This window comes from Arvicanthis niloticus, chromosome 26, assembly GCF_011762505.2.
Source record: "Arvicanthis niloticus isolate mArvNil1 chromosome 26, mArvNil1.pat.X, whole genome shotgun sequence".
Classification (NCBI taxonomy): Eukaryota; Metazoa; Chordata; class Mammalia; order Rodentia; family Muridae; genus Arvicanthis; species Arvicanthis niloticus.
This window is the reverse complement of record NC_133434.1, coordinates 29,490,650-29,507,207: the sequence shown is the minus strand read 5'-3', so window position 1 is coordinate 29,507,207 and position 16,558 is coordinate 29,490,650. Positions and strand designations below refer to the sequence as shown.

Sequence of the window (16,558 nt, the reverse complement as noted above, 5' to 3'; positions counted from 1 at the left end):
GAATCTTTGCCCTCCTTTTTTATACCTTGGGAAACCAAGGCATCCAGGAAGCCAGCATGGCAAGACCTAGGGGCTTACTTCAGGGCCTCAGGGTTCTGCAGCTAAGCCCTTTGCTCCAGGTCCCCTTACCTTTGCCTTCCAGCCCCTTCCCAGCAGGAATGCTGGCTGAGCAGTCTTTGGGTTGGGTGAACTCACCCCGTGGCTGTGTCAGAACAAAGAGGCAAAGAGGTGGAGAAACCCTGACTGGGAAACAGGGCAGTACACCCCTGACCTAATGGCGTGCTGGCCACTCCCTAGGCTTGCAAGGTTTTGTAGAAGAAAACCCTGCCACTAATTGTAGTGTGGGTCTCGGGTACATTTGGCGGATGGTGGTTAGGCCTGAGCAAACAAGTTTATCAGCTGACCTGTTTAGCGGTTGACTGGTGTTTTATCTGCACACACAATCAAGTGACTGGAGTGCTTGAATTATTCATGCAGTGTCCTGCCCTCTAGACTTGACTGTGTGATTACATCTGCCTGGAACAAACAGGCTGGATTCTTCATCTTTAAGCGAGTAGGGGTGGGGGTGGGGACTGTATGTACTTTTATATAATAGTCTACAGAGCTAGCACCTTGGGAAAACTGTATCTGGTCATCCTCAACCTACACACACACACACACACACACACACACACACACACACTTCACCACCACCACATATTTTTTTCAAAAGCTCCTCTGGCTCCATGGGAAATACCAATTAGCTGAGAACCTTTCGTTCTGCCAGATGGTCCCTAGTATTGACAGTGGGCAGCTGATGAGGTACGTCCAGCCCGGTTTTTTTATTTTACTGAGAGGTTAAACTCACTGTGGCTGGCTCTGTCCCTGGCTGTTTTTCTGTCTCCCCCTTGGCGCCCCCCCCCCATCTCTCTTCCAAGCTGTCAAATCTCAGAGAAGTAATAAATGGGTCCTCCCACTCTTCTGCCTCCCTCCCTAATTATGGTAAAGCAAAGATTACAGAATCACAGGCCTGGCCTGTGACTTGAAGAGGTCACCACCTCCCCCAGGCTCCTGCTTCCAGGCAGAGTGTCAAGGATGATTCAGCTCAGCCAGGGCCAGGGAGGCGATGATGGCTGACCGGCTCATCAGTTCCCGTCTTGTTCCTGCAGCGCCTTTCCAGTGTCAGCAGCAGATGACAAAGCCAGCTTAGAAACAGACTCCAGAGCAACTGTCATGCAGTGGCTTTGAGACATGGTGCTTGGGGAAGCCGGCAGGCTGGCCTTTCACCCTCTGTTGGTGAGCACTGATGTTTGGCAGGCTGACTTGAGGTATTTTGATTTGGGGGCAGCATCATGCTAATACTAGACAGTCACTATTTTCAGTAACCCAAGCAAGTCTCTGAGCCCCAGAGCTGGAAGAGGGAGCGCTTTTGGCTTCTTATCCAAACCTTTGAAGTCATGGATGGGGAAGTAGGCTCGGAGACTGGAGCTGGCATACCCAGACTTCCACAGTCACAGGTGGTCGGAACCAATGCTGTTATTGCAGACTTGCCCTCCCTACCCCAAGACTCCTCTGGAGGCAGCCCCTTTTGGTAGCTCACAGCACGCTGTGTCTTTAATTACCTCTGCTTGTCCCTTGCTATTATCCAGCCAGGCTCAGACTGCAAACTTGACTACACCAGAGTCCAAAGTACCCCATTTGGGGTTGTATAACCGTGTCAGCTGAATGCTCTGTGTCCACAGTCCTGTCCCCATTTGCCAGCTATTTGCACAACTAATGATTGTGTGTTTGGTAATAAGACAGAGGGCAGGTTCACAGATGAGGTGAGGGTAGTAAAAAACTCTTGACTGTTTTACCCTGGCCACAAGGTGGCCATCTACACAGGGCTGAGGACTGAAGACCGACCGCAGGCAACAGTTTTCTGGAAAGACCATGCCAAAGAGTTGACAGACCTTGCTGGCAATAGGATGGGGATGCAGGCACTGGTTTGTGTGGCGTCTGGGTTGAGCTGTGAAATTTACTCCTTTGCTGGAAGCGCCTTCATTCACCCACACTCTGTTCTTTGACTTGAGGTACCTTGTGGCTCCTCCTTGGAATCATGGGGGGTTGTGTGATCGCCCCAGCAGGGTACCATCCTTGCCATACCTTGGGAACTACTTAGCCTGAAGCTCTTTTTACTTTGTCCCATCTGGCTAGAGGGTGACCTAGCTCTCAAGGCTGCCTCTCATCTCAGGCTTCAGTGGATCCCTTGTCTGTAGTAGACAATAGAAGTGTACTTCTGCACTCCCCCCTCCCCCCAAGTCTTTTCCTTCTTGTACATCTGACCATTGAGACGACCCTAGGACTAGATGAAGGTAGACAAGCCTGCTGGAAAACCCTACTCCCAAATCTACTATTCCATAAACTCTTCCGAAGCAGGATTGTCTGCTTACCAAGAATTTCTTCTTTGGAGTCCTCCCTCCATCCAGGAAGGGTCTCATTTACTTAGGGGCTCCTTTACTGTGGTCCTCTATTCCACATTGCTGAAGGGAGAGACAGTTGTACGAGGAATATAAGAATATAGGTCTTTCCATATAGGAAAATGTTTTTTCTGAATCACAGTATAAGATCCCAGGACACCAGGAGCCAGGAGGTGATAAACTGCTCTCAGCAGGGCTTGCCCCTGTCATCTGGCACAACACACTCTCTCAGAGCTATGGAGGGTGCATGCCCCGTTGCCAAGCACACACTGTAATAGGTGCTCAGTAAGCACGTGGGGTTTCCTTCTTTGGGTTGTGGGCAGGTGGGTGGCCCTACACTGCACAGAGCCCTGGGAAGGAAGTGGGGGGTTGTAATTGTGGGCTGCCTGCTGGTCTGCAGACTCTCTCTGTGGTTCAGCATACAGTCTCCTTATCAGCAAAATGAGAGAGTTGGAGCCATTCCCGAAACGATTATTAGGGGTCTGAGATGTGCTGGGTGTGGGCTGGGGTTGGTTACACAGACGAATAAGACACCATTCCCTCCACTGGGGCATCAGGCCTCTAAATAAGTAATTGCGATGCGGTGAGGTAAGCGCTAACGCGGCCTCTACAACACTTGCTTCACTCTTCCTGGGAAAGCGGAGCCTGTCAGAGGATGTCCCTGCAGGAGGACCGTTGCTTGAGTGGAGCCTTACAGAGAGGGTTGGGAGGGGAGTTGTTATAGGCAGAAGCCTGCAGCCAGAGCTCCTCCCAGGTGATAACAGCTCCTGGGACAGCAGTGCAGTACAGTCAGGAAGAGTGGATTGGGGGAGGGCACCCTCCCTCCCGCACTTGAGAACTGAGAAAGGTGGCTAGTGTTCAGGACAGCATTATCTGAAGGCCTTTCCACCCTCACATGCCCGACTCAGTGGCTCCCTCTGTCCCCATATGGTTCTCTAGGGCTGGCCCCGGTCCATCTGGGGGGTGGAGGCTCCCTGCAAATGTGCGCCCTCCCCCCCCCCCCCCGGTCTGCTTCCCCACCATCCTGCTCTGGTTTAAACTCTATTCCCCAAAGTGGCATTGTCTCCTTTCTCATACTGGTAATTCTGTAATGACTGGGTATGACCTGCCCCTCCCCCATATTTAATTCTCATCAGCCGGGCTCTCCACTTTGCTATTAATGATAGCAGCCAGCAAAATAGCTTTCAACATGCCATTGACAGTCTGGCTTAAGAGCGCACTTGAGGCAGTGGTAGACAGCTGAAAGCACCCATAATTGTGTACCAGAGTGAGAACTGCATGCTCAAGGGCCTTGTTTTTATATGCTTAAAGGGACAATATCTTGTTTTCAACAAACGCTCTCTGAGACACATCCAAGACGCTTTCTTCCTTCTCTCGTACCTCTCCTCCTCCTCTTGGCGGCTCCTTCTCTCTCTGGCCTTTCAGAATAAAGGCTCCCCTCCAGCTGGGGCCGCGAGAACTTAGAGGAGAGGAATGAGCTACTCTGAGAACAGTGGCAGAAATCCGCTGTTAGGCTCGCTTAGGGCATCATTATCCACTGCAGACCCAAAGCCCACAAGGTCAGCCTTTCCCTGCTGACACCAGAGACTCTCGTGCTGGTTGGCATAGAGTTTTCAAGTCCTTTTGTTGGCTGGGCATGTTGCATGTCAGAGACTAGGGGATTCCGACTACTGAGCTGTGGCTGAGTGCAGAGGCTGCCATGACAGGGCATAGAGAAAAGATAAGCCTGTTGGAGCCAGACTGGGTGCCAGGTCTCCCTGTCTGGTCAGATTCCAGGAGGCCCACCCTTCTGCTGAGCCCTTGGGTCTGAGGGTCTTGTCTGGAAACCAGGAAGGTGGGCAGTGTAGGGCTGGTATTCTTAATTGAAAGGTTGTATCAAGCTTGAGGGAGCCAGAGATCATCTCTGGTTTTACTGATCTCAGATTTTACTGGGCAAGAGGTCCCCTCTTTCTTCAGCTCTTCCACCATCATTGGCAAAGTACCAACCCAAGTACCTAGCTATGGAAAGGGTAGGAGTTGAGAGGCAGGGAAGCGCTGTTAGCACCTGGAGTTTGGCTGTAAGTGGTCCTCACTTCTTTCCATAGACAAGTTCTCTTAGCAAATAAAAAATAAATAAATAAATAAATAAATAAATAAATAAATAAATAAAAGAAATTGGAGCCTGGGTCTCTTCCCTTTACCCACGCACGCCTTGAGTGACAGTCTGAAGTTCTGAGATAGCTATTACTACCTCTTTGCATATGGACACAAAACTGGTGATCGTGCAAATGTCACAGATGAGAGTAATACAGCCACTTGAGATTCCCGCAGCGCTTGATTGCCAAGCAGATGAGGCATTTTTTTTCGGAAATTCTGGGGCGTTTGCTTCCAGAACAAGCGTCTCAGACACCTGAAGAGCTGGGCGTGGAGATGACCTGTTTGTGCCTGGAGGGGGCTTGCCTGTCAATTTGGGTGGGGTGTGGTGTGGGGGTGTGGAGGGTGTTCACAGGACCGAAGAACAGGAATGTTTTGTGTTGACTGAGCCTTTGCTGCCTGCCTGGCAGTGAGGTGACATTCTGTAGGTGACTTGGAGGTTGTGGTCTAGGGTTCTCTTCCTGATTGTATGCTGACCAAGGTTGTGGTTGTAAAAAAGGGGGGTCAGTGACCTGCACCTTGATTTGGAAAGTATTTTGTTTGCTTTTCTTGCTATCTCATATCAAGTCAAAGGGGGAAGAAGGGGAAGATGGGAGAAGTGGTGATAAAGCTGAGGTGTGGAGACAGGAATGAGGAAGCGCCAGGTGACACTGCCCTGTCTGGGTTGTGAGAAGGAGCAGGAAAACACGAGGCTTGCCTTACCTTGCTTGGCTTTTGGTGGTGGAGTTCCTAGGGCTTGGCCTTTGTTTATCTTGGCATTACAACCCCTTCCAGGTTTGGGTTGGTTGCTTGTAATTCTGAGAATGACTCTCTGACCATGTTTAAACTTCCTCAGTTTGTACTGGAAGGGTCCATCTTCGCTCAGATGGAGACACAAAGTCAGCCAGGGTTCTTCCCTATCCCATGGTCTCAAGGGACTGTGCAGTACAACCTGGGTCAGGCGGGACACCTCCTTCTGGCTGACTGAAGGCTTTGAACTTCACCCAGTCCAGTAGTCATGTCAGTCAAAGAGAGGAGAAGAGAGACCAAGGTCACCTCCACTCCTCAAGACCATAAGGTCTTTCTTGATTCCAGGTTTGAAACCAAGAACATTGGTCAGACAGGCAACACGAACTTTGCTTCAGGAGCCAGGGGAAGAGGAAGGCAGTTTAACCTAGACTGGTGTCATGGGTCCTCACCATTTTTCCTAGCAGAGCCCCTTCCTTTGCAGTCTCTCTAGGAGGAGACTACAGCCCAGTTTAGCTCTGCCGCAGAGTAGAAGTCCTGGGGCCAGCCTGGAGGAATTGAGCTCCTAACAGCTCCTGCCTCTGCCAGTCAGGTTTAGGGATCCCACGCGTCATCCCATAGGAAGTGAAGGACTTCCTTGAGTCAGAGTCACCAGCAGCTGCCCTCTGCTGCCAGGGTCCCCCTGTGTGGATTTGACAGAAGCTTTTATGTCATAGCCTAAAGGGGGAGGGGTGTTCTGTAGCCTTTAGCTTTCCCCTACCCTGTTCTTTCACTTGAATCTTACCCTGCTTCTCAAGAGACCCCTTCTTTGCAGACACCTTAAACTCCTATGTCAAAAGCCTGAGGCCATTTCCCAGGCCTACAGGATTGGGGAGGGTTTCTGACAGCCTGTTTTTATATAGGTGAGAATGGAGGTGTCAGCAGATTTGGAGTTTCTCTCAGAGAGTCCAGGTCCTCTAGAGAGAGAGAGAACCAGGAGCTTGGGAATTGGGGGATAGGATTCTTTGGATGGCTAGAGTGAAGCTTTCGAGTCCCACAAATATGGGTGTCTGTGCCTTCTGTACCCTACCAGTGTGACTCTGGACAGCTGCTTGCCCCCTGTGAGATTTTGTGAGTGGTAGGATGGGTAACGATGCTACCTGCTAGAGTAACAGAGTTGTCTAGAATTTTCACAGCCATGCAAGTGCTGTGTTTTCTGTGTTGCCCAACATGGTCGCCATCAGCTACGTGGATGGACTGTTGAGCAATTGAAATGTGGCCCTGTGGTGGCCGAAGAACTGAGCCTTAGATTTGATTTAAATCCAGTTGAACTAGGCCCTGTGTGGCACCTGGCTTTCTAGACATTGGGGGTTTGGGAAGTGCCATGGGGATTCTCACACTGGGACAGCCAAAGCCTCAAAATTTCCAAGGCCTTTGAGGAGAAGGGAATGAAGAGGAGGGGAAGGGCCTGGGCTGCCTAGGCTTCTCTTGAGCCCACCTCATTATTGCATAGCTACTCCATATTTCAGTGTCTCTGTCTGGCCCATCCTCAGCATCCCCAGGTGCACTGCTGTTGGAAGGGGTTGGGGTCAGATGAGGACCACATCTGTTTGACCTGAGCCATATCATGATCCCTGACTCAGAACCACTTTGGGCTTTGATTCCAGTGCTCAGAAGTCTTCGTATAAAACCTTTTAAGAATTAAGTTTTTAAAAAAAAAAAAAAAAAAAAAAAAAAAAAAAAAAAAGGTGCATGCATTGAGTTGAAATCAGCCTGCCCTGGGACTCTTACCCACTGGTTGGTTGTCAGCAGCACTGCTATGGTCCTGACAGATGTTTGCAGACATTGCTGACTGTCCTGTCCTCCGAGAACCAGAATCCGATAGCACTGGTTAGAAGACCCTTGGTGTAAGAGAAGAATCAGGCTCTAGACCTGGGTGATTTGGTTACCTCCGCCTTGATATGTGGAGAGCGATCCCTTGCTCTCTCTGGACCCCATCTACCGCATCTGCGAGGTGGGAGATGTTCTGTCTGTCTGAGAAGTTGGTTTGAGAGCCAGTAGATGGTGAGACAGCGCCTGAACTTGTTTTCCATGGCCGGTGAAATGTCTCCACTTACTTGAGGAAAGGAGACCCGCTGACCCTCTGAATTTTAATGTAAGGAGGGGGACGTGCTCCATGCTTGTGAGAACAAATAGAATAGGGCTCTGTCTCTGCCTACTCGGTCTGCTGCGTGCTACCTCGGTTTCCCAGTGAGTCCCTGTCCTCAAAATGTCAAAGCAGTTGGTTCCATTTGTAACCCTGACCTGGTGAGGAGACCCCCAAAATTTAATGAGCTGCCTCAGCAAGGGTAATGTGACTTTTACAGCCTGTTGAGGGGTAAGGGGGAGATTTGCATAATGCTCCAAGGGGGAGATTAGGTGGCGGGGGGTTGCCATGGCAACCCTACAGGGATGAATTGAGAATTTTTCCTCCTCACAGGAGTTGGCCTTTGGAGTCTGGGAAGGTGGGGGAGGGCCCTGGGGGTTATCCAAGGGGAGGACTGAGGAGAGGGGAGGGGGAGTCCCGTGGATGAGTGGGCAGCTTGGGGGGAAGGTGTAATCTGAAAAGCCCCCTCTGTTCTGTCCATACAAGCAGGCTCTTTGAGAGCCGTCTCCCTTCACAGGGGGTGGGAGGCAAGCAGTTTAATGTGTTTGGGAACCAAGAAATTAAAGTGAACAAATATTTAAAGATTATTGGATCTTGTTAACAGGAAGCTGGATGGGTGGAAAGTGAGGGTTAGTGAAATGGAAGTCTTAAGAGTCTTAGAGCCCAGGGCTGTCATCGGGCTCCGTTTCGGCTTACGGAGTGGGGTGCTTTCCCCCCACCCCTGTGTTTCTAACAGCCCTCAGCGTGCTGTACCCCTCCTCCCACCTCCTCCATGCTGCAGAAAGGCCTAGTGAGAGGACAGCCCCTGGCCGGGTGCAGGCTCCAGACTGAGTTGCAATTCCTTCCTCCTCGGCCCCTCCCCCTCTTGCTTTGCCTGGCATGTAGACTTCTTACAAGAACAAGGAAGACTCATTGCTTTCAGGAAAGTGCCTAGAAGGGTCATGTCACCACTCAGAAACCCTAGGCTCTCTGGCTGGGGTGGCCCTCGTGACTTCCTTCCTCTCTGCCCTCCTCACTGTTCCTTCCTCTCATGGGAAGGACACAGGGGCTGATGCAGGAGGTGTCTGTCGTGGCAGGCCAGCCTTGCCATTCTTGCCCTGTAAGACAGAGATCTTCAGGGTCATGCGGAGACACAGGCACTTCCCTGTACTCAGTCTTCCTAGCATAAAAAGACTCAGGCAGGCTTCCTCAGAGGGCGTAAATATTTAATGGTGTTGTAGTTATATATAATTTGATCAATATGTCAGTGCTAAGAGGGCCTTTAAGGAGGCTCACCTATCACCAAGCAATCTGTGATGTAAACCAGCACCCCCTCCCTCCCCTCTGCCTCCGGAAGCAGCAAGCATCATCTCCCAGGCTGCTAAATGGGTCATTTATCCCTTTCTTAGTCCTCTGCGGGGGTTTGTAGCACAATGGCCCTGGGAACACCACCCTGGCTTTTGTTAGCTCTCTGGTTCCTCCTCCTCCTCCCCTGATTTTCTTTTCTTTGTTGATAAATACCACCTGTCTCAACCCAAGGAGAAACTGCCAGGGACAAGGGTAGGTACCATCTTATTCAGTAATTGAGGAGCTATCAATTTAGAATTGCTCAGGAAATAACAAGGGATATGTCAAATCAAGAATGCCCATTTTGTTCTGGAATCTTCTAATGCTTGCTGGGTGGTTATGGAGCCTGGCTTCTGGGAAGGTAAAGGCCAGAGCCATCTCCGTCTACACCCCAAACTCTTCTCTTTTTAACTCAGGATGAAACAGGTTTGCTTTAGTTACTCCAAGATCTTGGAAGGTAAAACCTGGTTGAAATGGGGGGCCACCCCAGAGCTGATTTGACACTCCACCTCAAATACAGGAGTCTAAGGGATTAACTGGGTGTTGAGAGACAGGAGTCTGACTCTCCTGAGATCCTGAGATGGTAGTGGTAGGCTAGACACAACTGGGTTGGACAGTCATTGGTTCAGTGTGGCGTTGAAGTGTTACTTGCAGCTTAGGTGTTGGGCAGACTAAATGGCTCATGGGAAGATTGGACTTCAGGACCCAGTTTTAGAGAGCACCGCAGGCTTGTCCACTGTCCACCACTCATCGGGCTGTCAGGGTGTGTCTTCATACACCCCCATTGCTCATCCATGTAGGCATTCCTGGGGCTCTCCGTTTTGCAGAGCCGTGTGAGGAAGTGGGAAATTGGAGGTCACAAAGCAAGTCAAGCCATTCAGAAGTGTGTGGCCGTCTAAAGTCTGAATATGGCCCCCGTGACCTAAATGGGCCGCCCGGTTTGCCCTTCTTTTTTCCAAGTAACATGAAAGAAAGCCTGGAGAGAAGTGGTTTGCTTAAACTTGGTGGAGACATCTGGGAGTAGAAGCTGGGTCATTCTTCCGGAGCCCTTCGAGCTCTCTTTAACGTGGCAGGTCTCTCCCCCTCCCTTTTGGTCTGGCTGAGGTTAAAATGAAACTCTCATCGGTTAAAATGAGCTCTCATCGTCCCCAGGCACAAGCGACCAGGCAGCTTAAAGCTAACTAGCGGTGAGATGGTCTAGTGGAGTGACTGTCAGAGACACTGTGTACTGTGTCAAGCATGGTCAGCTAAGGGAAGCAGATTGGACAAAGACTGACTGGATGCTGAAGAGCCTGCAGCAGCTTGGGGGGGGGACTAAGGGTTGACTCCATCCCCTCCTTACCTCAGTGTCATAGATCAGGGGTGGTCTTAAATTGGAGCAGATGCAGGTAGCAGATTGCTATTCAGGAACCCTCAGCCTCTGGCCCAATGTTAGGAGGTCTTTAATGAGGAGAGGGACATGGACTGAGCTGGGAAGGCACAGGGAACAGAGTGCTCTTTGGGAAATGACACTTGCCCCCCCCCCCCATGTTGTTTCCTGTCTTTTATTTGCCTAACAATCTCAACAGACACCCAATTGGTAGGTGCAGATTCTGAATGTGTCAGGAAGGACTAGGGCCCTTCCCTGTCTTCCATCTGTCTCAGAAATTAGTAGCCCGGAGCAGCAGTGTCTTTCTGCCTGCAATGCTGGCTGCCACCTTTGAACTGTACTTAAAAAGCACTTTGAAAAAGCCAGAGCAGCCTCCCTAGACACCTTTCCCCAGAATGTTCAAAGCAAGCCATCCTCCCCTCACCTCTCAGGTAGATCTGAAGACCAGGCTTACCTGCAGAGAGCCATGCCTGTGTGCTCAGGAGGTAGGGAGAATGGGGCCAGGCTTGCCTGACCCTGGCTGCCACACTGGTAACTTGTGCCTGAGCGCCTGGAGTTTCCTAGTGCACACCTTAGCTCTAGTAGTATGGTATGTGACCTGTCTTAATTGCCAAAGTCACACATCTAGATTCTTGTCCCCCATTTTTTTTTTTTTTTTTTTTTTTTTTTTGGACCGGGTGCTGGAAGGTTGTTTGAGTTGGATCAAATGCTGTTTGGACAGCTGTCGTAATCAGAAATGCTGTCAATCATTAGCCTTGACGGTCGATTTTCTTTCAAAATCATTTCTCTGAGTTGTCTCAACCTACTGAGGTTTGGCTTCCTGGCCGGAAGTCATTTAGTGGAGTCGCTCAATGGGTGAGTGTCAGTTTCCCCCTCTGGAAGATAGACTGTTATTAGGCACCTTCCTGCAGGGCTGCGAGAGTTAGTACATAGAGTGCTGGTGGCCGTGGGCTAGGCAGATGTTTCTAAGCGCTTATGTCTGGGCAGCTGGTTCCCCTTCCTTGTTTAACACAGTGGTTCTCAACCTTCCTAACGCTGCTACCCTTTAAAACAGTTCCTCATACTGTGGTGAGCCCCAACCATAAAATTATTTTCATTGCTACTTTATAACTGGAATTTATTACTCTTAAGAATTGTAAGCCAGGCTGTGGTAACACACACCTTTAATCCCAGTTACCCCCACTTGGGAGGCAGAAGCAGGCAGAGCTTTCTGAGTTCGAGGACAGCCAGGTCTACAAAGTGAGTTCTAGGACAGCCAGGGCTACACAGAGAAACTCTATCTTGAAAACAGAAAAACTAAAACCAAAACCAACCAACCAACCAAGAATCATCATGAAAATATCTGAGATGCTCCCCTAAAGGGGAAGCATCTCAACCTACAGACTGAGAACCACTGCTCTAATACAACCTTCCTAAGAAGTCGTTCAGTAAGTACATGTCCTGTTCCTCTTTGGACTCATTGGGGTACACAGCAGCCTGTGCACAAAGACGGGAAAGGCTCAGACTATGCTTCTGTGTGGAGAAGAGAATAAGACAGATGGAAACACAGCTCATGCCATGAAGGGAGGCCAGGTAACAGAAGCAAAGGCCAGCTCAAGCCCCAAGACAGTGAAGTCTGGTGGTTATAAAAGCTCTCCAGATGTAGTGTGCATCTCCCCCGTCCCCCTGAGTGCTCTTGGTGACTTGTCAGAATCTTTCTGCCAGGCAGAGGCCTCTCTATCATGCTTGGGCCCAGGTGTCAATACCATGAGCTTCTTGAATGTTCTTTTTTTTTTTTTTTTTTTTCCGAGACAGAGTTTCTCTGTGTAGCCCTGGCTGTCCTGGAACTCACTCTGTAGATCAGGCTGGCCTCGAACTCAGAAATCCGCCTGCCTCTGCCTCCCAAGTGCTGGGGTTAAAGGCGTGCACCACCACCGCCCGGCTTGAATGTTCTTCTTGAGAGTTGTTCTGACAGCTCCTGTGCTCAGTTGGTGTTTGTGTGGTGCTGGGAGACGGATGAGGTAGGGAGGAAGAGGAGGAGGAAGAGGAGGAGTGACAGCTTAGTTCAACCACCCACAGGGCTCCCGAGCAATCCAGCTGTGGTCACTTGGCCAGGGTGCCAGGCCTTGACCTGAACATGGCCGTAGACCCCTTTCCTTAGGAGTAGAGGGTGCTGGGCTCTAGGCCCTGTAAGGTGTGAGAAGTTTCCTGTCGGAAAGCAGTAGTCACAAGCTTCCTATCGGTTGAGGGAAGGAGGAGAATACAACATTTTTTAATTTTCTCTAACCACCAAGCCCCTGACCCTTGACCTGATTAGTAGAGGGTGTAAGCTCTGTCTAAAACCCTTGAGAGCTATAGTAGGTCAAAAGGCTGAAAGGGATCAGAGTCTGCCTCCGCCTTCCTGACTGGGGGGCGGGGGGGAACGCATGGGGCAGCGAGAGACCCAGTGAGCTGGCTTGTGCCAGCTTGAGCTTGCCATTTTTGGCATAGACACTCACCTTGTTTAAAGGGCTTAAGCCATCGCCCACCTCCATCTCCCTTCCAGCTGACTGTCAACACTTTGCCCATCACAGCCCCCTCCGAGGATGTTACCCACATGGGGAATCATAGCCATAGACACACTGCGGCATGGAGTCCACATATACGCACACACAAACACAGTGGAGCCGAGGACATGGCTCAGTCACTAACGGCCTTGCTCTGTAAGCGTGAGGACCTGAGTCCAGAATCCCAGTGCCTGTGAAAGAGCCTGGTGTGTCAGTGGGAATCTCCCACCCAGGACTGAGGCTGGTAGAGTCAGGAGGATCCTAGGAGCTCGTTGGCTTGTCAGGCTAGCGGAAGTGGTGAGCTCCAGATTTACTGACACTTAATCCCGTCTCAGTTAATGAGATGTCAGATACACATGCACATGTATGTGCACAGGCAGCAGACATGCAGCACACAGACGGGAGAAAGAGTGAGTACTAGTACCGCTATTCTTTGGCCAGATATTTATTGAGCACCTACTGTTTTCTAGTCCTTGCTACTCTTGATTGTTTGAGGCCAGAGTGCCTGGGCTGGTGTGCTTCCTCAGCAGCTGGGCTGATGATACAGAATGATGATGATGGGCAAAACGGCCACGCCCTGTTCTTAATAGGTCCTGTTCTTACCTGTTTGTTCTCTGCCAAGTTCATAGTGAGATGCAGGCTGGCTCAGCGATTTCAGAACTTCCTCCCCCTTCCCTATTCATTGTGAGCAAGTAAGAAGGGTCCTGTTTTGGGGGGTACACTTACTTCTTCCTGCTTGTTTAGGCTAACTTAGACTATACAAAGTGATCCTCTAAGAACCCTTACTTAGAGCAAGAATGACTTATATCCCTGAAAAAGGCCAGAGTCTCTGTGGTTAAGAGTCTTGCAATACAAAGAACAGCCCAACCGAACAAAATTTGTGACCAGCGAGGTTGAGAAACCTTGACACGTGTCATCTCTGTTGCTGTCTGCCACCATTGTGCAAATGTGGGTCTCACCAGCTCTTAGCTGGAATGCTACCTGCCCTACTCTCAGAGAGCTTTGAAATTGGGGACCATACTGATACAGACGGTCTGAAGTTTGAGGGACAGTCCTTTAACGAATTGTTCTGCTACAAAAACGCCCGGAGCAATGCCTGCTGGGTAACACTGGCCCTGTTTCTGAGGAGACCCAGCTGTTCCCTCATGGCCCTGTCCTCACCCAAGAACTAGGCATATTCTCTGGATTGTATCATCTGGCCTCACAGGATACAAGGCTGATAAAACCCATCAGGCTCCTGTCAGGGCCTTCTCTCCATAAAATGGGAGACATTCTCTTTAATGCCCAGTGGCCTCCAGATTCTTAAACTAGGAAGAGGTGCTGGCCCCAGGAATTCCCCAAGGCCAGAGTCTGTTGGTGAGACTTCAGAGGGCATTGTTTTTATCTGAGGCACACTAGATTTCACATGCAGAATCATCTGACATGCAGATGATCACAGGTTTTTAAAAGGCTGTTGTCATGGTTTTGTCAGAAAGATTGCCTAGTGCTGGTGAAAGCTTTGAAGGCTGCTCTGAGACCTTCGTCCTGGCTGCTCAGGGTTCAGACAAGATAAGAAAGCCAATTCCAAGAGTTGTCTGTCAGCATCCCAGGCCTTCCTGCCGGGCTCAGTTAACCATTTAGCAGCTGTCTTGATCTGGGATCTAAGTCATTCTATACATGGTCCCACTGGAAATTCTTGGTATTTTAAACATGGGCTTTGCTGGGAAGCTGGAGTGGGCAGAGAACTGATCTGATGCTTTGTGACCAGCTTGTATGAGGGTGTAGGGAGGGGCTGAGGAGATGGCCCAGTGGTTAAGAGGGTGTAGGAAACCACTGGGTTCATTCTTAGACTAGGCCCTAAGGATTGAAGACTTACATGCTGCAGGGGTCAGAAGAAACTGTCCAAGTGAAGGATGGGGGAGCCACATGCTACTGCATATGAGGCCGGCCCTGAGAGAGCCCTTCACTCCTTGATACCCTGGGGCTCTCTTGCCTTTGACCTCTAGATTGGGGGATCGTTGAGCAGAGCAGTTCTCTCAGCACTAGATTTCAGTTTGTCACAGGTTTTCTGGAACACGAAAGTGGTTTTTGTTTTGATAGAGTAGGGATTCTTTCTGGAGGTTGTCAAGCTGCTAACGTGAGTCTCCATCTCCCCTGTGAAATGGGAGCTTTCTAACACATAATCACAGAGCCCATGATAAGGGGCTGCATTGGGGTGGGGGGAGAGTGAGTGAGTGTGAGAGTGAGTCTGTCTGTCTCAGTGTTTCAGTGACTTGATTTGTGGTCTCTCTTCCTTTGCAGACAGAGATTGCAAAGAGACTGAATACGATTCTAGCACAGATCATGCCTTTTTTGTCACAGGAGGTAAGGCCTTCTTTCATCTCTTTCCTCTTCTGCCTAGGGCAGCCTAGTGTGCCTGAGTTTCCTGAAGCCCAAGCCCCGCCCTCCCTCTCATACTGATCCAGCTGGGAGGATTAACAGGTCTGCTTCTCCCCCCACCCCCACCCCCACCTGGGGACAGGGTCACATCACAGGGACCATGTATTCCTTTTCCAATGGGAAAAAATGGTCCTCTGCCACACCTGAGGAGGGTCTTGGTCTTCATCTGCAACAGTGATGAGCCCTGTGACCAATGTCCTACACGGACTTCACCACCGGCCTCAGCTTTCCAGGGTATAGTCCTATATATCTGGTTCAAGTAAGGCCAGTTGGTTGGTGCCCTGCGTGGGGTGCTGCTCCCCAGGTACTTAAATGCCCTTAGAAGGCACAATATACAAGTCCTGTCACTCTGAGAACCCTTTGGGAGACAGCCCCCCCCCCCCCAAATGGAGGCAAAGGCTGGACTCTGGAGCATTTTGAGGAAGGTATCTCCAAAGAGCTGCCAGAGGTGGTTTCTGATCCCACTCCAGCACAAGCAGGGCCAGGGCCCACTGTTCATTTATTTCCCAAGGTAGCTAGGACCATATCAGTTCCTTGCTGATATGTTCTGGATCTGAGGTAGTAAACCAGGTCTGACTAAATACATCTGAGAGTTAGATATGGTTCCTGCTACTCCATAGCTTCCGGGGATGTGTAAAACTTCATTTTTAATAACAGACTTTAGTTTTTCAAGAGCAAATTTGGGTTTGTCAGGCAGACTTAAGTGGAAAGTACAGCAGTTTCTCGTGGCCTCTCCACACCAGGCTGGAGTGTCTGAGAATCAATTCAGAGTCCACACCAACACGTCGTTGCATTCAGAAGACCTGAGACCGTGTTAGAATTTCTTTGGTCGTTCTCACTTTCTCTTTCTAGCTAGGTTCTCAGCTGGCTCTTTTGGTAGCCATGGATACACGTTTCTTCTCAGCCCTTTAAATCTAAAGCCCACGTGTTCTGTTGAATTCACCACTAGCCGCTATAGCTGCCTGTCCTGAAATACAGTGTCCTGTGTGATTACAGTAATACCCAGAAAAGAATCACTTTTATATGTAACACCTGATAGTGTTCTTATTGCACAGAGCAAAGGTTTTCGTGTCTGAGGTTGAGGAGGTCATGGGCCAGTCTTGGGTATTCATCTCGGCTTTCCTTAGACAGTGGCACATGCTCATTTAAAGACTGGTAGAGAGCACGGCGTCACTAAGTCCCGGGCCTGTTGAGTGGGTCTCTTTCTATCTCCTTTGAGGAAGGGTCCTGAGAGACTCCTGATGCCCCTTGTTGGAGGGTATCGAGGGTGGCCACGCCTTGACCATGCTTCGTTTCCCAACAGCATCAGCAACAAGTGGCGCAGGCCGTTGAACGCGCCAAGCAGGTTACCATGACAGAGCTGAACGCCATCATCGGGGTACGTGGACTCCCCAATCTGCCTCTCACCGTGTGTATAGCCCTTTTATTCCTCTCATTTACCGTGAGCAGAGATGAACTCTGACCTTAGGTGCTCTCAAAGAATGGCGGCCCCAGGGCC

At 50.2% G+C, this 16,558-nt stretch overlaps 1 protein-coding gene across 14 annotated transcripts in view; it reads left to right on the top strand.

The window, feature by feature from the left end:
- Window positions 1–16,558, top strand: part of Tle3 (TLE family member 3, transcriptional corepressor) — a 44,494-nt gene that overhangs the window by 5,108 nt on the left and 22,828 nt on the right. For 7 of the 14 annotated variants that reach the window (XM_076925441.1, XM_076925438.1, XM_076925435.1 and 4 more), the window contains exons 5-6: window positions 14,923–14,985; window positions 16,364–16,438. In XM_076925441.1, the coding sequence (XP_076781556.1) occupies window positions 14,923–14,985; window positions 16,364–16,438 (138 nt within the window). Of the gene's footprint in view, window positions 1–14,922; window positions 14,986–16,363; window positions 16,469–16,558 lie in introns of all 14 variants that reach the window. The other 7 variants (XM_076925433.1, XM_076925430.1, XM_076925427.1 and 4 more) reach the window with 1 other exon arrangement.